Source organism: Oryzias latipes, chromosome 2 (assembly GCF_002234675.1).
Source record: "Oryzias latipes chromosome 2, ASM223467v1".
In the NCBI taxonomy this organism is placed as follows: Eukaryota; Metazoa; Chordata; class Actinopteri; order Beloniformes; family Adrianichthyidae; genus Oryzias; species Oryzias latipes.
In genome coordinates, this window is record NC_019860.2 from 21830311 (window position 1) to 21853006 (window position 22696).

Sequence of the window (22696 nt, forward strand, 5' to 3'; positions counted from 1 at the left end):
AGTGCTCAAGACAAAGAAAAGTCAGCACATAAATCTTTGTCTTTATGAAACGTATCTTTTCCACAGATTCCTTACCCCATACCTGCAGCCAAGGATTGCAAATCATAGGACTTCCATTATTCTTTCTCTCATTGCTTTGCCCCGCCCTTGTAATTCCTGGCCACTGACTGAAGACATCTTCAGTCACATGGTTCTGTTTGCAACCTTGGATTCATAAAGGAATTGTCCGCCTGAAGGCTGTCTGAGTACAGACCAAGCACAACGTTCAGGACTCCATCCGGACCATCTGACTTTTCTAGTCTAAATACACCCTTCGTGAAACCAATGTGACCTCCTGTACACTGACATCTATTCGCTGTTATAAACTCCACTTTGCCACCAGGGGTTGACTGTAACGTAGGTCACAGTGCAATAAAACAGAAATACACTCAAAGCAATACCAAAACAAACCAAGTTCTAATCTAAACCAAGAACAAGATTTGCTCCAACATTATATTCACCACTCATATTAGCATTTATTCCATAAACATAGAAAGTACATGTCAGGTCAGAAAAAAAATGTAAAATCTTTAGTGTTTGGTGTAAAAATCCTATTCCTTCTAACAGTACTAGAATAATTTTCCAACTTTTATTTTGTAAACTTTGAAGCTTGAACCCCTTAACACCAGAGATTTCGCTGAAGACACCTAAATACCACGCCCTTCGACCTACAGTAAGTCTTTAGCCGTTTATACGATCAACGTTAGGCCAAGTTTATGAAAAACACATATCGCGAAAGTAGGTGGAAATGGCAATAAACGGTTCCCTTAAATGTTCTAAAACAATCTTATGGCAGCTTGAAGTATTTATGGAATAAAACAAATCCATTTATGCATTTGACCACTCGGATGGACTCCTTTACATTGTTGACCAATCGGATGGAGCCCTTTTATAGATAGATGACTTTATTAAAATATATATTGGGTGTTCGCCTCCTATGTAGACGATGGTCATTTGGAGTGTGTTTTTTTAAACTGTTGCAGTGAAATGGAAATTATGATTTTGGTTGTTTTGCTATTTGTTCATGTACCGCAAGTTATATCGCCATCGCAATATTGATCACCAATATCGCATATCACAAGTTTTTCTCATATCATGCAGACTTAATCAACGTGAATCCGAGAAAACCAATATGCAACACACAACTCAGATAAAGTGTTGCATGATGGCACAAAGTCTCTTCTCTGTGCAACAAAATCCTCCCATTTACTTAGATTGCGTTATAAATTAACTAGTTCTGCAATTTATGATGTTAATTGCGTAAACGGTTGAAGAGTTACAGTAGTCAAAAGAACGTAAACACTGTTGTTAAAGGGTTAAGCTCCAGCATTGGTTCTCCATTATTTATTACATCACGTTTCAATTAATTTTGAGAAATCTGCCATTTTTGTAGTCAGTCAGACTATTTCAAAAAATAACAGACTCCTATTGAACTTTATTTACAACCACAGAAGAAGAAAGAAACGTGAACTCACGATTCCCTTCTACATTTGAGCTACTTCCTGTCTCCCCTATTGTCTTTTCAGAGTGACTTTACGTCAGATCCAAACACTAAAAAACATAAACGATAGGCAAGCATGAAATACATGATCTAAAGTAAGAATGTATAAGCAGTACACTGGTAGCTCACACCAAGTTAGCAAAAGGCACGCCCTGTTCTAAAGATCGCCCCGTCTAACCTCGCTGCCTGCGCTGCAACTGAACAGGAAGTATGCAAAACATTAAAAAAAATGTACATCATGCAGAAATTGCACGTACAGCACCCATCAGTTTATTTTATCAGTTTAATTTATCATCAAGCATCTCGTGATGACAGGTGAGGGTGATGATTCCCCCAATTTGTCACAGAATCCTCCCAAACACCTCTGAATCCCTGCAAGGTATGATCAAATCAACAACACAGATTTCCCAGGTTTCCATTCAGGTTTCTAATTCTATTTCTGCTTTGACTTTGATTCATATGTAATTTTTTGTTTCATTATGTTGTGCCTTAAAATTGACATTTCAATTGTTTTAAGTCAGTAAAGCATTTTCGCGTTACTGTTTTTTGAGAACATCAAACATCATTTCTTGAAAATCAGAGATGATTTGGGCTCCTTGCTGGTGACCTGAACTCTCCACGTCGCCCCCGCGTGCCTCATCAAATCCTGCTTTGACATTTTGGGAGTCTGTACTTCTAATCCCACAGCGCCCCCTGTCGACCAAACATCAGAATCTGTCTCTCACAGCTCTCATTCCCTGTATGAAGTATAAAGAACATGTCTGCCCTTCAGTGGATAACAATTGAACTGCAATAGTTTATATTTTCAGGGCCAATCCTCTTAAGGGGGACTTGTATGAAATTTCTGCTCTCAAACTAAAGTTTTTATTAGTTTTGCATAATTTCAAGCGAAAATATGTTTATTTATTACTGTTTTTTTAAATTTAATGTTGAACTGCATGTTATTAAAACTTACAATATTTTTAAAATGTTTAGGTTTTATATTATTATCTAGGCTTAAAGGATTCGCGCTAAAAGTGATTTTCATTAAATTCAACTGTACTGTGCATAGGAACGCAAATAGAAAGCATGTGTGTGTGTGTGGGGGGGGGGGGGGGGGGGGGGGTCTAAGGGCTGGAAGTCTTGGAAAAACGTAGCAACACTTGGCTGGTCCACCTTAAAACCTCAGTAGCCCCTCTTCGCTCCTGAGGCGCGCCAAAGCCGGCTTGGCTGTAAGGTGGAGAGCCGGGGTCCCGGAGAGCGGCTGTCCCCACATCTCAAACTGAAATAAAGTGAATTTAAAATCAAATCTGCACTCACAACGAAGTTTTTTTATTTTAGTTTGGATTTGGTCTCCGAACACAAATGTATTGGTTTGACTTGTATTATGAGTCTTTTGAAAGGCACAGGCTGAGGGGGGAAAAAAGATTCTCTCCCACTCCACCAGGATGATTGATTATCGTGGCAGCGCTCCAACTCGCTGCTGCGTTTTCCTTGCGCACGGGATTTGGCTCCGCCAAGATCAAAGGGCCCTCAGGAAAGGGGTGGTCCCGGGCCAGGGGAGGGGGGTGAGAGTTATATATAGGAGGATCGGCTCGGGTCTGACTGCAAGGCAAGAGCAGACAGCAGACTAGACGGTCTGAGAAAGCTGCCTCCTGACCTCTAAAAAGTCTGAGAGCATAAAGAGAGCCACTGGAATTTACTGCTGATCTCCAGCTTTGGTTTGCATCTCCTGCAAAGACAGATAGGAGATGCTCCTCTGAGTTCTGCACTGGATTTTTCTGAAGATTATTTGTGTGCGCGTGCGTAATTTTGTGGACACTTTTGTGGAAGAAATATCGAAAGGATTCCTTTTTTTGCTGTTTGAAGGACTTTGCTCTGATTACTACTTGTTGGATCCCAGCGCTGCGTAATGTGGCTTCTACACGTTTCCATCGTCGCGCTGTGCGTCGGCGCAGCGCTCTGCACCTGGGAGGAGAGCACGGTGGTGCCGGTCCGGCTGGAGCCGGACCAGCGCGAACCGTGGCGGACTCTGTCGGCGGAAGAGGAGCAGAAAGTCGGGGAGATGAGGGTCTATCAGCTGGACGTGTTTGGAAAACAGCTGATTCTGCGGCTCGAACCTGACCAAACCTTCTTGGCGCCGGGTTTCGTTTTCCATGTTGTGGGGAGCCCGGAGTCCGTGCCGGCACTGGCTGGATCCGACAGCGGATCGGAACCGGGCTGCTTTTTCTCCGGCACCGTGAATGGAGAGGCGCATTCCGCCGCTGCGCTCAACCTCTGCCGCGGGCTGAGCGGCGGCTTCTTCTTTGAAGGGAATGAATACTTCATTCAGCCCCTCGACTCCAGTGAGTTGGACCAGGTCCACTCGATTCGGCGCAGAAGCCGGGCGGCTCACAAGGAGGAAGGGAGCTCCAAGTGCGGGGTCAACGAGGACGAGGAGAGAATGCCAAAGAATCCGGGAGAGGAGGCCAGTCACGGAGCCCCTAACGCAGAACAGACAGGTAGTCTCGCGCGCATTTCACACACCATCACTCACTCTCAGCATAAACCCAAACTTTCACAGCAGAAACTCTACAAAAAGTACGCAAAACTTTGACAAATTTTAAACAAATTTACGAGGAAAGAATGTTTCTGTTACTCCAAAAGTGTTTCCAGAGTTCTGGATGGATGTGTGCGCCCTGTACAGCGTGCTCAGTGCACTCAGCCACCCTTTGACAGCGCTGTCAGCGCGCGGCCAGGAAGGAAAGGAGGGAGGGAGGGAATAAATGTCAGCATGTGTGTGTTGGGCTGGACTCGTGGAAACAGAAGGAATAAAGGAGGGGGGAGCAGGCGATGGGGACAACTGGAGCTGGTTGGCGCTGAGAGGTTAAACTCCTGGTACAAGTCGCCCCAAAGGAGTTTATTTCTCCCAAGAATTTATGGCTTTGTCACAAATTTAGAGAAGGCCACTTTTAGAGTCCCTGAAGTAGAGGAGGAGGAGCCATGGGTGGTGTGACAATGAGGCAGCCGCTGGTCTCTAACAGAGTAATATCCCATTAACGTTCTTCTGGTCTCCTTACAGCTCGCCAAAGAACCAGGCGTTTCGTTTCCACCCCACGCTACCTCGAGATCATGCTGGTGGCAGATCAGTCCATGGCTGAGTTCCACGGTGCAGGGCTCAAACCCTACCTCCTAACCATCATGGCTGTGGCATCCCGCCTCTATCGTCACCCAAGCATCCATAACTCTATCAGCCTGGCGGTGGTGAAGCTTCTGGTGGTGTACGAGGAGGAAAAGGGCCCTCAGGTGTCATCCAACGCAGCCATGACCCTCCGCAACTTCTGCCAGTGGCAGCGGCAACACAACCCCACAAGTGACCGCCACCCGGAGCACTACGACACAGCGGTGCTGTTCACCAGGACGGTAGGTCCAATGACAAATAGATAAAAGTTGTGGTAAAGAGTTTTTGGATGTTGATTTTGAGCTCCATCTGATTGATTAGGATCTTTGCGGTGCCAAGAACTGTGATACCCTGGGCATGGCAGATGTCGGCACAGTGTGCGACCCTGAAAGAAGCTGCTCAATAATTGAGGATGATGGACTCCAAGCAGCTTTTACAGTTGCACACGAGCTGGGTACGAGTGTTGATGTGTTAGTATAACGCATGGTGGTGCATAAACTCAAGCATGGCATTAAAAGTATCATACATCCCAGGTCACGTCTTCAACATGCCGCACGATGATGCCCAGCTCTGCTCTGGTGTGAACGGGCCTCACTGGGGATCCCACATGATGGCCTCCACTCTGTCTAACCTGGACCAGCAGCAGCCATGGTCTCCCTGCTCAGCCCTCATGATCACCAGCTTCCTGGACAATGGCTATGGCCAGTGCCTGCTGGACAAGCCTGTCAAGCCTCAGCCGCTCCCGCAGCCTCTCCCGGGAACAGTCTATGATGTGAACCACCAGTGCCGCCTTATCTTTGGCGACGACTCCAAGCACTGCCAAGAGCATAGTAGCACTTGTGCAGTTCTGTGGTGCACTGTGACTTTACCAAGTGGTCTGATGGTGTGCCAGACCAAGAACTTCCCCTGGGCCGATGGGACAGCATGCGGGACCGAGAGCTACTGCCTGGCTGGACAATGTCTCACAAAGAGCCAGGCTGCCAAACATCAGGTAGGAATCACTCTACCCAACTGACCTCTGCTTTGTCTGACCATAAGAGACTGTGTTTTAACACATTTTGGGCCTATTCTTGATCAAAACGGATTTTATTTTTTATTTTTTTACAGACTCCAGTCAATGGTGGTTGGGGCTTATGGGGACCCTGGGGCGATTGCTCCCGAACCTGTGGCGGAGGAGTTCAGTATTCCTTTCGCTCCTGTGACAACCCTCTACCAAAAAATGGAGGGAAATTCTGTGAGGGCAAGAGAATTCAGTATCGCTCCTGCAATACGGAGACCTGCCCAGACACCAATGGTAAGACATTCTGTTACAGATTTGGAAAAAATTAATTTGCAGTTTTCAAATTAATAGTTGCCTTCTTAGTGTTGCAATAAATCTGACCCGTCTTCCTGCTTTTTATCATCAGGTTTGTCATTCCGTGAGGAACAGTGTCTGGCCCACAATGACATGTCAGCTCAGGTGTCGCTGGGTTCAGGCGAAGGCGTCGAATGGGTGCCCAAGTATGCCGGAGTTTCACCCAAAGACCGCTGCAAGTTGGTGTGCCGGGCCAAGGGAACGGGATACTTCTTTGTTCTCAAACCTAAGGTCAGTAAACAAAGGGACTTTTATAAAAATAATTTTGCTTCAGAATAAAATAGGAGGAAGGTTTTAGTGATCTCAGAATAATTCCCACGCCTCAGCTATTTTAAAAAAGTTAAGCTTTCACTCTTGCATTAGAAAAAGAGTTAATCTTTTGACTCAACACAGTTACAAACCATCTGACAAGCCTCCGTTTGTGTGTTTTTGCTGACCCCAGGTGGCTGATGGGACGACCTGCAGCCCAGATTCTACCTCAGTATGTGTGCAAGGCCAGTGCGTTAAGGCTGGATGTGATCGCATCATTGGCTCTAACAGGCGCTTTGATAAGTGTGGTGTTTGTGGTGGAGATGGATCAACCTGCAAGAAAGTGTCGGGCTCCCTCGACCGTGCAAGGTAAGGGCCTGTCAGGTTGTACATTTCTGGCTTTTATTTCATAGATTGAAAAATCATTTTAATATTTAATGTTTTTCAGGCCTGGTTATCAGGATATTATAACTGTCCCTGCTGGTGCAACCCACCTTGATGTCAAACAACGTGCTCCAGGGAACGGTCGCAATGATAACAGCTACTTGGCGGTGCGTCGTCAGGACGGCACATATCTTTTAAACGGCGATTACAAACTGATGACCATGGAGACAGATATTGCTATGAGAGGAGCTCTGTTGAGGTACAGTGGCTCTTCTGCCACCTTGGAGCGGCTTCGCAGCTTTGCGCCGCTCCCTGAGCCTCTTACTATCCAGGTGCTGTCAGTGGGGGAAGCCCCAAGACCTCGCGTGAAGTACAGCTATTTTGCACCTAGACCCAACAATGGAGCTTCAGCCTCCAATAACAACGGGGCTCGCCGGCAGTCAATCAACGCCATCCGGGATGTAGGCACAGCCGACTGGACTCTGAGGGAGTGGGGCATGTGTTCACAAACCTGCGGAGGTGGCATTCAACAAAGAGAGGTTGTGTGTCTAGACCCACAGGGACGACCATCCTTGGACTGCCCTGAAGAGCTTCGTCCTCTGGCCTCACGGCCCTGCGCTTCCCAAGAATGTCCAACTTGGCTGCTGGGAGAGTGGTCAGGGTGCTCTAAGACCTGCGGCCGGGGATTCCGCAAGCGTCAGTTGAGCTGCATTGGGCACAATGGCCGTACGTTAACGAATGACAGCTGTGACTCTAAAAACCAGCCACGGCCCCTCTTGGAACTGTGCAATCAGACCGCCTGCTAAGGACTGCGTCCACCAGCTGACCTCTCCACTTCCCAACTTTCTGAGACAAAGTCCCGTCGCCAATGCCTTCCTTTTCCCACGGACACTCTAAAAGGGCTAATGAATGTTTACATGAACAACGAGAAGGCTTCTGGTGACTGTGACGTTTACCCTGCCGCCAAATGTACAACAGTGGTGATGCAGCAACATCAACAGCTTTATACCCGGCAGCAGAGGCACATGAGAGGAAGAAACCAGCACATTCCTGAGTTTCCTAAAACAGCATGCTGTGTACCATGCTGTTGTCATATCTCCGTGTGAGTGACTGTGTGAGTGTTGCATTAGCTCAAGTATCTTTGTCCAAGCTGGGCTGGACAGAACAAGGAGATCTGGGGTTTGATAGTTCAATGAAAAAGAAAAGTAACAGAATAACCTTCATTCTTAACCCATCAGGTATGGAAAATAAACAGCGTTTAAAGTCACTTTTATTTATCGCAAACATAAAGCACTTCTTCTTTGTCTGTTTTTTTTTTTTAACCAGTGGCACATCGTTATCAAACAGTTTTTCAACATGTCTCAGTACTTTCTACTAGCCATATCTTGCCCTCGTCTACTCATTGTGTTGTGAGGAAAACTTTGAAAGACCAAAGAGGAGTGTGTATGTGTGTGTGTGTTTGTGTGTGTTAAGACCTAAAGAGGGACTTGTCTCCTACAACTACTTCATAAGTAAGTCTCTCGTGCCTTCTGCGAAGGCTTGTTTTCACTTGTTCTCTTTCGGTTTTGTACAGAATATTCAGACTTTATTTATTTTTGTACAGCCTGGTAAATATAATCATGTTGCTTTTCTAAAATAAAAAGTTATTTTCTATTTGTTTTATTGAGATCACAGAAGGAAGTAGAATATTCAGAGTATTTATACAGTGTTATAAATATATATATAAGGTCCTAGGTTCATGAATAAAGCGTTGCATTGACTTGTGCAGTGGTTGTCTCCTGAGTTTTTTTTGTCTTGAACTTTTACTGATGTCTGACCTGCTGAGGCAGCAACATTACCAAGGTTAGAGGTGGGTAATACACTCAGAGACTGCCTAACTCCAACTTCACTTTATGAGATGTTGATTAGCATCCAAAACGTTACCATAATGTAGAAACTGTTTCTCCAAGCAGACATTCACCCAAAGAGTCAAATCATAAGAAATAAAGGGATCATCTTGATACAATCTGTAACAAGCTGTAGAAGAAAAACAATCAATAGTCCATAAAGTAGTGGCAACTACATGCCGAGAAAACAAAACCAACTCTTTCCTCTTGGACAGGGCAACCCAACACCAGTCCTCAAGATCTACCACCTTCCTTTTCATTGATCCCTTCACTCATAAGCCTTGTTTCCTCTGAATGGCCCAGTACAGTATTTTGAGCGTTTCCATTATAAAATGGACCCATCAAGCCGGACTGAACCGTATCATTTTTGGGCTCCTGTGGGTTGTAGGTCTGTAGAAAAATGAAACGGACTGGTCAGGGCGAAGCTACTGTCCTCACACAATAAAACCTATTGAATAGGGGAAGGTCATTACGACAAAAGAAAGCGCCAAACCAGCACCAGCGTATTCCGCTTCACCGCCCACAATCTTCCCTCAAACAACATTGAATGACGTGTATATACGAAGTACCAAAAGCCAAGGGGAAAAAAGTGAGACCTCCAGTGTTGTTGTTGATAGCTTTGCTTTTACTGTAGTCAAATTTCAATGACGTAAAGCTACGCAATAGGTCTACAACCCACATACGCCGTGACAGTCCAACTTTAATTTGAAGGACTTGCCTGAATTACCTGGACCATTCTAAACAGGACTGAACGTTCAGATGAAAGCCAGATGCTTTCATCAGTCTAATCTCCAGAGCCCCTAACACCACTATAATTGAGCCTAAGAGGGCGCTGTTTGGGTCTAATCTACCTTCTATCAGTTTTCTATGCAAAGTCCTATTCCGATAATCTTTTGATGTATTTTCAAAGTGTTCCCAGTGGTCTTTTTTATAAATTATAATTATGCCATTTTTAGCCAACTAGGACTTAATTTCTGCAGAGCGGCAGGAGTTAATTAGAAATTCACCATTGATTCGTGGTTGGGACCGTTGGCGCAGAAAAAACCTCACCCCTTTGTTCCTTCCTGTTGCTATAAGCTCAGAGTAGGGACCTTGTGGCCCCCCGGCGTATTCCTATGTCACAAATACGTTCCTTTCTAAACAGAATTGCTTATGTCTACTGCTGATTCACATCGACTGGAATAATGAAATACTCTGAGATGCACCTTTAAGCTTAGTCTTATTCAAATATGTCTTCATTGATCAGAATAATACCCCAGGAACATGTTAAAAACAGCAAAAATGCGCCATGTAGGGCAAAACAGATCTCCTTTAACCTTTCAGACCAGATTTTGGACCATGGGAGGAAGCCAGAGGTTTAGAAAACGTCCAAATTCACACAGTCAAGCTTCAGCCAGGATTTGAACTAGCATCTCCACAATGTGAGGTTTCAATGCTGACCTTACATACATAATATCACTTTTTAACCCTTGTGCTATCTTAGGCACTTTAACATTGGGAGTTGGGTCATCTAGACCCACTAGACAGTGCGCTGAACCTTTTTTCTTCAATGATTTGTCAACCTCACTGGTGTCCATGGATGACATGAAATCTTTCCACCTTTATCCACCTTTGTCATGGTAGGGAAACACGTCAATGTAAGGGTGGGCTCATCTAAGATAGCACAAGGGTCAAACAGTTACTCAGATCATAAGCCCTTAGTCCCAAGAGGACCTGGCTCATGATCAAACTCAACCACCAGGGGGCAACATTGGTTACCTTTCAGAATCCACCTTGCATAACTTCTTCAAAGCACAGTGAATGAATTGGCCTTAAAATTACTGCTGACGTCAATCCGGACAGACAAGTGAGTTACCAAGATGCTTTCTGCTCCCAGATCTTTTTGATTCACAGGTAGCTTTTTCAGCAATTGGGCTGCAGGCAAGTCCTTTTTAGATATTAATCAACGCAAATTATGTTTAATGCACAGTATTTATCTTTCAGATAAAGAACTCCAACCAATGCATTCTGTCTGAATAACATTTAATTGTGATTGCAGCCAAAGTTTTCTTCAATTTATTTACAGCTTTTGTCACTAGGCTGAAAATTGCATGACTCGTAAACTTTCTGGGCTCTTGCTGAGCTCACAAAGTACTGTCAATAAAGCCCAGAACTAAATTGTCACTTCCTGTTGCTTTACAAGGACAGCAATCTACTGCTCTGCCGTATAAAGGTGATCATTATCTCGTAATTACAGGTAATTCAGGAGATCATCTAGTTCTGTTTGCTACGGTATTGAAGAAAAAAAACGATTTGTAATGTTAGACTGAACTCAAATGACTTTTCTTTCTGAGATGATAACTAATTAAAAAAGATAACAAAAAATTAGGGGAAATTGTGTCTGTATTAGCGGAAATTTAAAAGGTGCTCGACTTTGTACCTGCTTGTTTTTACATGTCTCCCCATCACTTCATTACAGTCTGAAAGAAACATCTGGAAGGCATCATGAATCACCGGTCCACACGGTGGGTGGCTTTTCCAACAACTTAATTATCTTCATCCTTCTTGCCACCCTTGATTTGCCTGTAAAAGTTTGTTTAAACTATTGCAAATGTGACCCAGTTTACCAGCTAATAAAACAAACATATTTTAAAAATCGATTCCAGGCAAATGCATATTTTAACGAGTTTGTGGAACGATTGTGTTACAGTCATAACTTAAATGCTGTGAACTTCTGTTATTCACTTACATTGATTTGTGGCTCATGAGCGAATGCAACCTGATTAAAATAATTTTTTATGCCGGATGAGGTCTTATTTTAATCCAAAATCACTTGATTAAATTTAATTTGCAACCAGAATGGTCTGTTTTAGGTCACCACAGGTAAACACAGACATTTTGTTTTACAGAAGATTGTCTGAAAAGATAGAGACATTTTTTGAGGTAAGGTATGTTTGGGTTAACATAAGCAGTTGTTTCTTCATTCCTTCTTACCAGTTTGGAGTGATCGAGACTAATCTAATTCATTAAGATTAGCTGTTCATCAATGACAGATGATCCATTTATGTAAGAATACAGAATATGTTGGTTTAAAGAAAAGAAATGGTTAAAAAAAAGGTACCCTTTGACATTTATTACTGTTTACAAAGGTTAAAGGTTAAAAAAAGAGATCTATACATGAATTTGAAGTTTAAAAAAGGAAATTTAAGACAAATCATTACAGCGTGTGTTTACTATATATTTATATAAATTTATATCCATTTTATTTGAGTTATTTTTAATTAATTTGCACTCCAAAAAACAAAAAGGTTAAAAAAAAGAACTGTGAGGCCATATTTAATTAGGTTTACGTCAAAAACAACAATTCTGTTTACTTTAAAGTTTAATTTTCATGGCTATTTTTGCAATAAATACATTGAAGTCATGGGATTTAATGTTTTTCGTTTGATTTCCTAAATCCGGTGCCTTTATATGGTACATTTTTCCCAAACTCTCTTAACTTTTTAAATAAGTATATCAAAAGTAGGGCACTTCCTGTTGTTTTTTTAGCACTTTACCTCCTAAAAACATGTCCTGACTCATGTAAAGCTGACGTCAGTCTGCCTGAGGAAACTCTCTGCGTGGTCTCTGATTATTTTTCGGATTGTACTTTCATCTGTGGGGTCGTGATCACAGGCAGCGCTCTGGTGCGTCAAGCAGATCCGCCATGACACACCGGAACAGCACCGTCTTCAAAATAAAAGCATAGACAAAACAAAACAAAAACTTCCCAAACTTGGAAAAAAACAGTGACGTGCGGTGAAGGTTGTGGCGCAGGTGAGGCACTGACTCTTCACGAGTCAGAGTTACAAATTTATTTTCAAACATATGAACCCAATATTGTGGTTCATTTCTCATATCAGCATCTTTGCAACATGAATAGCAGGTCAAGAAAGAATGTAAAATGTACAGTGGTTCAAAATGACTCCCAATAAAATAAAGAATTAAATGAAAAAAAAAAAACTAGCACCAGCTAAGGCAGAAGCGTTCTTTCACTCATACTAGTACACACAGCGGTCTTACCTTTATTTGCATTAAAAAGCTCTCATTCTCGAAAAAAATCTTCATGACCTCATGACAAATAAGTCCTTCTTATCTTCCTTTCATTTCAAACGTTTTGGTGTTCCATTATTTATTACTAACGTTCTGACTGAAAGTTAACTTTTAAGAAATGTTTGAGCTGATTCAGTTGTTAGATACGTCGTTTTTGCACTTAGAGCAGTAAAATAACGGACTCCCATTAAACTTTAGAACAAACTTGAGCTCACGTGCGCCCTCTTCCTGTGCGGCAGAGCCGCTTCCGGTCTGACTTAATGTCCTTTTAGAACGAGTTGTAAATAAACATATTTTACAAACGTAAAACACATTAACTATCAGATGAGACGTGAAGTTTTTTTTAAATGTATACAAACATTTTAATAAAGCAAAACAGTGTTAGCGCGTGCTAAATTAGCAAAACGCTCAAGCCATCTAAGCCCGCTGCCCACACTGTAAATTGAACATTGAATAAGCAAGACTGACATGTAGACGGTAAAATCCTTAATTTAAAAAAGAAAAATCAAAATAAAATTGAATTTATAGCACAAATCAGTCGGCAAATATTTATTTTAGCATTAGTGTTCATCTCATGATGGCAGGTGAGGATGATAAACCCACTTAAAACACGTCCCTGACTTCCTGAATTGTCAATGCTCCATTCTTTTTTTTTTATAATACATATACGCACATCCAGGTGTTTGTTCCCAAAAAAAGGGATTTGACCAAAATTTCACTTTTACTTTGAAAAGCAACAGTCAGGATCCGCTTCCTGTTTGTGTCAAACTTCACAACAGTCTTTCCTCAACGGGAAGTCAATGGAGTAATTTGAGTTAAAAAAAAAAACTAAAAGGGAGGGCAGGATGGAGGGGAGGGGAATAAAAACCTCAGTAATCAGACGGTCTGGAGGTGTGGAAATAGAGAAGACACCTACTTGTGGGGAACAAAATGAATCCCTGTTCTTCAGGGGGATTGGACTGAGCTTTTGAGCCTAAAGTTCTGCAGGAAAGAGGGAAACATGTGATTTTTCTAAACATTTTTTTAAATCCCTGACATTTCTTCAAAGTGAGCATGGAGAAGCTTTGGAGCAGCTGGAGGGGCCAGACGGTGAGGTGGAGGTGGCTGAGGAGCTCCTTGCTTCTGTCTTTATTTACTGGTGAGCTTCACTCTTCTTCTAATGAAGTTTCTTATCAGGCGTGGGGGAGATTTAAGTTCAATCTACAACGCTGCTGTGGATGGGATGTGGGGGGTTGAGTGTCACACAGAGTGAGAAGAAAAAGAGGGCTCTGGGGGTGGTGGTGTTTGGGGGGTGACATGTGGTGCAACTGCCTCCACAGGGGTGTGGAGAGACAGGAGCCAGGACCTCAAAGGACCACCCAGAAAGATCCCCCCAGGAGTCGGCTCCTGCTTTTTACTTTTTTTTTAAACCAAATTAAAAGTCCTCTGATGAATTTGAAAATGGTTGTTCCTCAGCGAATTGGAATTGTCCTCTGCATTCACAACCTTTCATATTTTCCCTCCCAGGCACACATTTCTTTGACGGGAAGTGTTGACACAGAACAGATCCATGAGCAAAGATTGCTTGTTTTCCTTGGAAGATCCTCAGCATGCCCTACAAACGATCAGGAGTCCTGTCTGCACTTGTGATAGAGCTCCTGTTCGTCTGTGCCCATCTTGCCATGTGCACTTCTAACGATCTCCCACTCGACTAATTAGATCCTCGGTGAGGATCCCTGATGCTGCTTTCACACTTTTAAAGTAACAAAAGAGCAGTCTGACAATTCAGTGTCTGATTTCATTAAAGATGAGTCACTCATGATCAAAAGATCTCCCAAAAAAACTCAAAACCACAACTCCGTTACCCACGATGCATCTGCTTGGTGTACATATGATTTGGTTGTTCATATTTCTCAGCACAAAATGGCCTTAAATTACCAGATTATCGACTTGAGTGAGTAGAGCAAACAAGAAACACAAGCTCGGTATCCAAGTGGTTGGGTGTCTTCCCTGAGGCTGGGGGAATGGGTTCAAATCCACAGTTGGATCACTCTGAAACTTCAATACCTTTGTCGCATGCCCTGCATGGTGGGGATTTGGGATGTCCGGGCCCGTATAGGGTCATCCTAAGGGGAGAACAGGCGTGTCTTGCAGTTCCCCTGGGGCTCATATGGCCACCTCAAGGGATATCATGGAAATGGAACGTACCATTGTCGTGCATGTGGTATTGTGATGTATTTGTAAGGCTAATGGAAGTTGTATGCACTCGTGCACTTGGGTAGTGGGTAATACTACCGTGAGGGGGCCCTCATGCCACATTCCCGTGATTAGTGAGGTACATGCACTGGCTCCTTACTGACCGCGCGCAAAAGCTGCACGCACGGGGTGTGCCCGTAGGGTGTGCACGTAAGACCCCACACAAACTATACTCTGAACGTCTCCATCCATCTTCCTACGCTTATCCTGGACTGTTTTGCGGGGGCAGCAGTCTAAGCAAAGATACCCAGACTTCCCCTCTCCCCGGCCACTTCCTCCAGCTCCACTGGGTGGACTCCGAGGCGTTCTCAGGCCAGCCGAGAGGCATAGTCTCTCCAGCCGCCCTACGGAAGAAGCTCCTTTCAGCCGCTTGTATTCGGCTGAGTATAACGTCTAACTCCCTAAATTCTAACAGGCTTTGCACAAGGAGCGTTTACTCATCACACGAACAGGACTTGCGTAGTCAGCAGGAATTGAGGGGGGATACAAAATGAAAGAATCTGTGCAACATGCCTACATGTTAAACATGGCTTTCCACTGGGACACAGTCTGCAGTCAGAACATACAATCAACTGTTTATTGGTGCAGGTGCAGTTTAAATAGGCAGTGACATGGGATGGCCACAGGGAAAACACCTGAGAAGAATTCTCAATAATTGGGATCACACCCATTGGACAATCAACCTGTTAACACTACAACTCATCTCATTCACCCTTACGTGTTGTAGTGGCCGTGTCAAACAGCATTTTGTGCATTTTCCACGTATGAATATTCAGTCTTTCGCAAAACGTGCGTGGTATACGAAAATCATTCTTGCGTTTGTCATCTGCCGACGTGCGCAGATGTCCATCGAGGGTTTCAGCCGACGGGTATTTATATTATTTCCTTTTTGTCCTTTTTCAAATGGAATGATACCGTTTATAGATATTATACGTAGAGTATATGCAATTATTATGTAAATCTCACGCAATAGACACACAAATGTTGGGCCAGATTTGGCTTTTACGTTGATTTACGTGTTCTTTGCTAGGTTTGTTTGTAGTGTTTTTAACGTTGTTCATCATGATACATCTGTGGAAAAATTTCACGTTTAGACCACAACTTTTCTAGCTTTTTCCACGTAAATTCACCTATGACCAATTTTCATCCATACAATATGCGCAACATGTACGTAGTGGGTGCGTAAAATGACCTGTCGCTTGTTGAAAATGATCAACCTTTGGAGGGTTGTAATAATAGGAAATCAGTCTCTGTTCACTCTAGTGGTAAAATAGACAACTTTATAACCAAAGTAAACATTCAGGTTGGTTCAAAAACCAGTTTTATCTCGTGTTTTATTTACAACAATTGTATTAGTAGTTAAACCCAATCTTTTTGCAATGTTGAAGAGACTAAAAGGGCTTATGACTGAGCTGATTGGCTACCATTCGTAAGTATTATTTGTAAATATATAGTTGTAGATTCTTCTTGTTGTTAAATGTTATTATTTTTGCATTTTTGCACATTTGTAAAAACCCTTTCATTCTTTTTACACATTGCTGTTGTTCTTATTTTTTCTCTATTTTGCAATGATCTGCTTTAACAAGTGAATTTCCCCAACGTGGGATCAATAAAGAATATCTGTATCTCTCTCTATAATGCAGTGTTGTGTTTCTGTGAAAACAAAAGGGTTTTTTCCGTTGAATCGCCTGCAGATCTCATACTGACCAAAGTAAGGTTATCTGAAGAAGCCGAAAAGAAGCAGATTGTATGACCCAGATTAGTTTTTCTGCATTTGAAGCTCTGATAACCTTGTGAATGTTTGCAGGGGGTAGTGACGGCCAATGCGAAGGTTGCATCGAATACTGCTGTGACGGATCTCCTCCTTTCTGCTGCTCCTACTACGCCTACGTGGGGGACGTCCTCTCGTAAGTTTAATGCGTCGAAAGAAACGACCCGTTTTTTTCCCCCAAGGCACTTCTGTTTTCGTCCACAGCAAAGTCTACAGTTCTGAGTCCAGAAATAACTCAGGTAATTGAAAGCGTTCGGATGTGACAAATCTGCCGGCCTGACACGTCTATGAGGATGAAAAGGGGGCCGATCTGAGATGCAGCAGTCTGCTCCTCAACAACCTTGGTTGCTAGGAAGCCTCAATTATCTCCTGCTGGATAAAAGAGTGTGATCTAACGCTTGCCCACTCAGAACACTGTGAAACTCGAGTGAGGTAAATGGGTGGGGGCGGGGGGTTGAATATCTTGTTAAGTTAATAGATCCCTCCAGAAGGGATTTGGCCAAAACCTCGAGAAAAGTGCTGATGATCACAGTTGAAGCTGAGAAGTGTAGGAAACGGGACTGTTTGCTGTTGCACGAGTTCAGAGCCGCTTTCAATAAATGAATTGGGGATTTTCAGTCACGAAATGATTCCTCACATAGACTTTCTACATTGAAACCCCCCCTGATGTGTCCTGTCACTTTATTTCCTTGGAAACCAGAAACTTGCATCTTCTGACACCCATTTGGCCCCATATTCATGGTAAATGGCTTTACTACCTCGCTTTAAGGCCCGGAGCGCCTTACAATCACAGTCCCGTTCACCCATCCACACACGCATTCTGATGGCGGCTTGAACAATGGCGCCAACCTACAACCACCAGAAGCAGTGCGGGGTTCGATGTCTTGCCCACATGGTTGGGCAGGGCGGGAACTGAACCTACAATCTTCCAATCAGAGAATGCTGTTAACTGCCCAACCGCTGTACCACATCCTCTCATATTTGGGCCACTTAAGGGCATCCTAATTGAACGGTACATGAGCTTGTTAGGACCTCGTTAGGTATGACTGTGGTACAAATTAATTGGCTGGATATCAACAGTTTAAGAACAATGAGGGTTAGCCTCAAGAAAATCAAAAGAAGTCCATAAAACGATCTGATAAGAATCATTGTTGAAGTTTGTGCGTTCGTTTTTCCAGGGGCACCGCCATCTCCGGCATCGTGTTCGGTGTGGTGTTTCTGATGGGGGCGGTGGCCGCCTTGTTCCTGTGCATGTGCATGTGCATGAAGAACGGACGAGGCGCGCGGGTCGGCGTCTTCAACACCTCTTACATCAACACTGTGACACAGAGCTACCCAGGTTGGTCGATCCAGCAGCTCTTGAGGTTCTTAACTGTTGCAAAACAGGAGCGTATTATGTTAAAATATGGATACATAGAGTTGTTTGAAAAGGATAAACCGCTTAGATTTATTTCAAATCCATCCATTAGTTTTCTAAACTCTCTTAATCCCAATTGGGGTCATGGGGTTGCTGGAGCCTAATTGTGGTTTAAATGCCTATAAATTTCAGATTTTTAACTTTTATTTGATGGTTTTGTGGAGAAAGTGTTTCAATTTTCCCAAACTGATATAAAAAAGGGTAATTGCCCATTTTAACTTTTTTGTTTTATTCATCAGTTGGGCGTTATCTTATTTGAGTGCAACGCTTAGTGTTTCGGAAACAACAGAAAACTCCGGGGGCACTGCAGAGGTTTAACTGGGTAAACCCCTATTTCTTTATGCCAACGAGTGAATGTGTTTTGCAGTATGAAATATGTGGGGGGAAAATACGAAAACTGGGCTACCAGTGGTGCCAACATCTATGGAATACAATGGAAAGCTGGAGAATTTTGTCCCACTGTTGAAGACTTTTCCACAATAAAACAGCGTCGTGTTCTGATTTAAATCCAGAGTTTGACTCTAACACTTCACAATCCAAAATTTGGGTTAATGTCCTGCAGAACCTTAGAGCTCATCAGCTGCTGATCAGATATTGTTGTTCAGGATTTCCTTGCAGGGGGAGTTTATGTTTGACGTTTTAGGTCCTGAATCAGCTCCAAACCATCACACTGCCACCGCATAGGATTTTTTACTGAGATTTTATCAAGATTGTTTAGAAAATCTCAAACAGAATGCACACCGATGAAAAAAATCGACCCCACTGGTTTGTAGATTATTCCCCCAACAAGTCTTGGGGACGAACCTGAATGTTCTTTGTAAGTGTGACTAAAATGATTTTACCTAAAACTCTCCATGGATTCATTTTTGTCCCGTCTGTTTATTCTTGTTCTGTTTTATATGACATTAACAAAGAGGAGGTCTATCATTTAGACTTATGCGGCCTGAGCAGTGAAGAAGAGAACTGTTCAGAGTTCCACTGTGATTAAAAATTGTATTTTCCACGTGCTTTTGTGCCATTTTTCCAGAGACTGAAGACGTGTGTATAGAATAACAAGATCAAAATTGCATTTTTGATTGTTCCTTTATTCAAATCGTTGTGAATCAGGAGCAGATGAAAAAAGATCGTAGAATATACGCCAGACAGGCCACCAGCTCCCTGCCCCACTCCATTACAGGTCGTTACTGTAAATAAGAACATGTTTTTAATAGCTTACCTGCTTAAATAAATGTTAAATAAATAAAATAATGTCGGATGCATCCACTTGGAGACAAATAGATCCACGTTTGTTGAGCTGGAATCTGGATACAAACTGTTCAGCTGGATAGTTCCAATATTGGTCACCTTTTTGTGATGTTAGGTTGGGGGTGTGAGGAGCTGTGAGCCACCAAGAGTGTGTAAACAGAGAGCTCTCAGTTGTGGGTGATGGGAAGGGGGTATCAGGGTTGCTCTACACCAAAGATCCCACCCACAACTCAGAGGGTAATTTTTAAAGCTATGTTCAAGCGGCCACCTACAATGAAAGACTATGTGAATGGGTATCAATCTTTACGACTGTTTTCAGCCTCTACAAACAAAACATGCGGCCATTAAAACGGCGGATATGACATCATTGATTTCACAAAGTTAAAATCTAATTTATATGAGTGTTTTGCGACGACCATTTCTGAATCCACTGTCTTCTGAAGATGAAAATGTTGATGGTTTATTAAAAAAAAGACATTTAAATAAAAAATGCATTGTGGTCTATATTCACCGATCTAGTGAGCATCGATGCACACTGGTTTTTCACAGAGACTTCTGGGAAAATTTCTAGGGCACTTGATTTTGGAAGTGTAGATTCAAGCAGCACTACAAAATGACTAACGCACTATATAGTGAGTAGGGAAGGAATTCGGACAAAACCAAAGTCTTTCATTTATCGGAATAGAGCTGTGACAGAAACGTAGAAACAGAGAAACTTTGACATTTACCTCCAAACCTTTTTTTTTAACCGTAGGTGGCGGACATATGCTAGTAAACAGTTGAAAAAAAAGAAAAAGTCCCTGCCTGATGTCCAGTGTGAACACCATGGCCTATGCGGGCATTCATTGTTGAATTCGCGTCAAATGTCCCGTGTAGCTTAATCGACTCCTGCAGAAACTATGTCCTAAGAAACAACACAGATTTTTGATTTTGCCAAAAAATTGTTTCATTAGAATTTTTTACAATTTTACAAATTTACAATTAAAAGACTTCTGGTAACGCTTTGAAAATAGATCATAAGATGATCGGAATGGGTTCCCCAGTTGAGAGTCTTCTGTGAGACCTGAAGCTTTGATCATTGGGTGGTTATTTTTTTAGTTGTTGGGGTCTAACTGGGGTTTGCGGCCATAGAAGCTGACATCTGTGTTTTCAAACCACTTGCTTTTCAATCCACGCCTGCAAACGAGAGGAATTGTGAAACGGAAGCACCGTTTACGCTCAGTTACTCATTAACTAAAGAGAGGAAAGACAGGTTTAGTTTAAAAAAATTAGTAGTTTTTTCTCTTTTTTATGTGGATTAGTGAAATAAAAAGATGCTTGTATCTGTAGAATGGAAATATAATCTTCTGGGGGTATTTTGAGTTTTTTTTTTACACTATTGTTTCCCAGGTGTTGTGTTTCAGAGATTTTGTCGCAGTGTAACCTCATCTCATGTCCTCAGGGCGGCTCTTTTGAATAGAAGGGAGCAAAGGTGTAATGTGTAACCAGCTCTCCTTTGGCCTGAAGCAATATTTCTGACCACAATGTGGATTCTTTTTTTCTCACCTTTGATACTGTCCAAAACTAAAACAAACAAAAAAAAAGGGTTTCCACATCAATCCTGCAGATACGTTCCCGTTGACCTCAGAGGTGGTGTTCTGTTACGGTCTGCAGCCTGAGAAATGTTATTTCTTCTTCTTTTTTTCTTCTGACCGGGCTAATCATTTATTTATCAAGTTTCATTCTCCTCTGCACATCTCCTTCAAGCTAAACTGCCCGGATGCCTCTTATGCTGCTCTGCTGCTCCGATCGAGTTTCACGGCGGCGGTGCTGAACGCATGCAAAATGGATGCGTTTCATGCCAAGCGTTTTCCAAGCTTCTGATGCGCTCAAACTATTCCCAACAAAACTCGTAACTTGTCGTCACGTTTTTGTTGGTTTGGCCGTTAAAGCTCCACTCCGATCATCTCTTGATCTTTCCTTCAAAGCGGTCTTTGAATTATTAGCCGAAATGTAAAAACTTGTTGTTTTCTAGGACAGAGCAGCAGGAGTTCATAAGAAATTCACCTCTGAATCAAGAGCAGGACCGTTGGTGCATAGTAAGCCTGCCCCACTTCCCGTCATCCATTTGTTTACACGCTCTTACAGCCCCTCACACCCTTCTTCAATACCGGTGCAATGAAAATGGTGAGCAATACTGGGGCTATTCAGCCACATGTTGGAGCTTGTGGGTTGCCATTGTAGGTTCTACCTTACAACTACAAGCTGTTTCCAACTGCAATTTTTGGTCTGCTCATGATTCAAAATGATTATAAATAAGAAATACTCAGAAATGCAATTTTAAGCTTAATTTTCTTCAAATTTATGTCCTCCATTATGTGAAACTTACTGCAAGAACGTGTTAAAAACACCAATAAACTCAATTGTCATTGGAAAATTGGGTTTTATTGAGTTTTTAACTTGCAATTTGGTTGATTTGTGCTTCAGGACTTTGGTGGCTCTTCTTTCCTGCAAATTGTAGTTTTTCATTTCAGGCCCTAGAGGGTGCAATTGTTTGCCAAATCCAAAAATCGATGCCAGTCTTGGAAAAACCTAACCTTTTCAAGTTTTTTTTCTGTGGTTTCAGGTCCTCCACCTCCTTACACCTATGACTACGAGATGCACCCGCCATCACTCCGTCCTCCACCCTACACCCCAGCACAACCTCAGCCAGGCGACTGCTCCCCGCCACCTCCTTATCCCGGCTGCAAGTGAACCCCCCCTCAGTGTGGATGGAGCGTCTGGGCCTGCAGACCTGCAGACGATCAGTGCCATCCTCCCAAAGCGCTTCAGTGCCACGGCGTTCCTGCTGCTACCAGAGTGAGCATATGTGACAAAAATGTGGGTCAGGACGGCTGAAGAACAGGACATCACGTCTGATAGAATTAACTGCTGGCAGCCCGGCTTGCCTGCAGCTGGTACTTTCTGCTCACTAATACCCTAATGTGGCTGTCTGTGCACCACTTTGAAGGTGAGACTTACTTCTGTCAGGGTGGAAGGAGGGAAAAATAATATCCCAACAAGAGTTTTGAGGACAGTGCATTTTTTCACTAAAGGAAATTGCCTCCGATTAAAGCCATTTTGAACAGGTTCAAAGATGGTGTAGTGACTTAAAAAGGCTGGAATGATGGTACAAAACTGCCTTAAACGAGATGTGATTTAATTATTTTTTTTTTAATTCAAATGTTTGACCTTACTGTGTGTAAACTGTGAATTTCTGGGGTTTAACTGTAGAAAGATGAGGGAAATATGTAATACCTGTAGTGTAAATGTTTTTTAAATATTTTTTTTCTTTTTTATTCTCTTGTTTGGACCAATAAAACAAAATATGAGAACGTTTACAGAGTAAGTGTGGGTTAAATATATATAAATATAAAGAAGAAAAAG

At 42.7% G+C, this 22696-nt stretch overlaps 2 protein-coding genes across 2 annotated transcripts; both read left to right on the forward strand.

The window, feature by feature from the left end:
- The first annotated feature begins 3133 nt into the window (after window positions 1-3133).
- Window positions 3134-8433, forward strand: adamts1 (ADAM metallopeptidase with thrombospondin type 1 motif 1). The gene is given in 8 exon segments (NM_001104716.1): window positions 3134-4020; window positions 4581-4921; window positions 5001-5133; window positions 5213-5670; window positions 5787-5973; window positions 6086-6264; window positions 6476-6651; window positions 6731-8433. Coding segments are annotated over 8 exon segments (2805 nt in total). The 5' UTR covers window positions 3134-3431; the 3' UTR covers window positions 7473-8433.
- A 5054-nt stretch (window positions 8434-13487) lies between these two features.
- Window positions 13488-22648, forward strand: cyyr1 (cysteine and tyrosine rich 1). Its single transcript, XM_004066596.4, has 4 exons — window positions 13488-13761; window positions 16666-16765; window positions 17808-17968; window positions 21897-22648. Exons 1-4 carry the CDS (start codon window positions 13677-13679, stop codon window positions 22022-22024), a joined length of 474 nt encoding a protein of 157 aa, XP_004066644.1. The 5' UTR covers window positions 13488-13676; the 3' UTR covers window positions 22025-22648.
- Window positions 22649-22696: the final 48 nt, after the last annotated feature.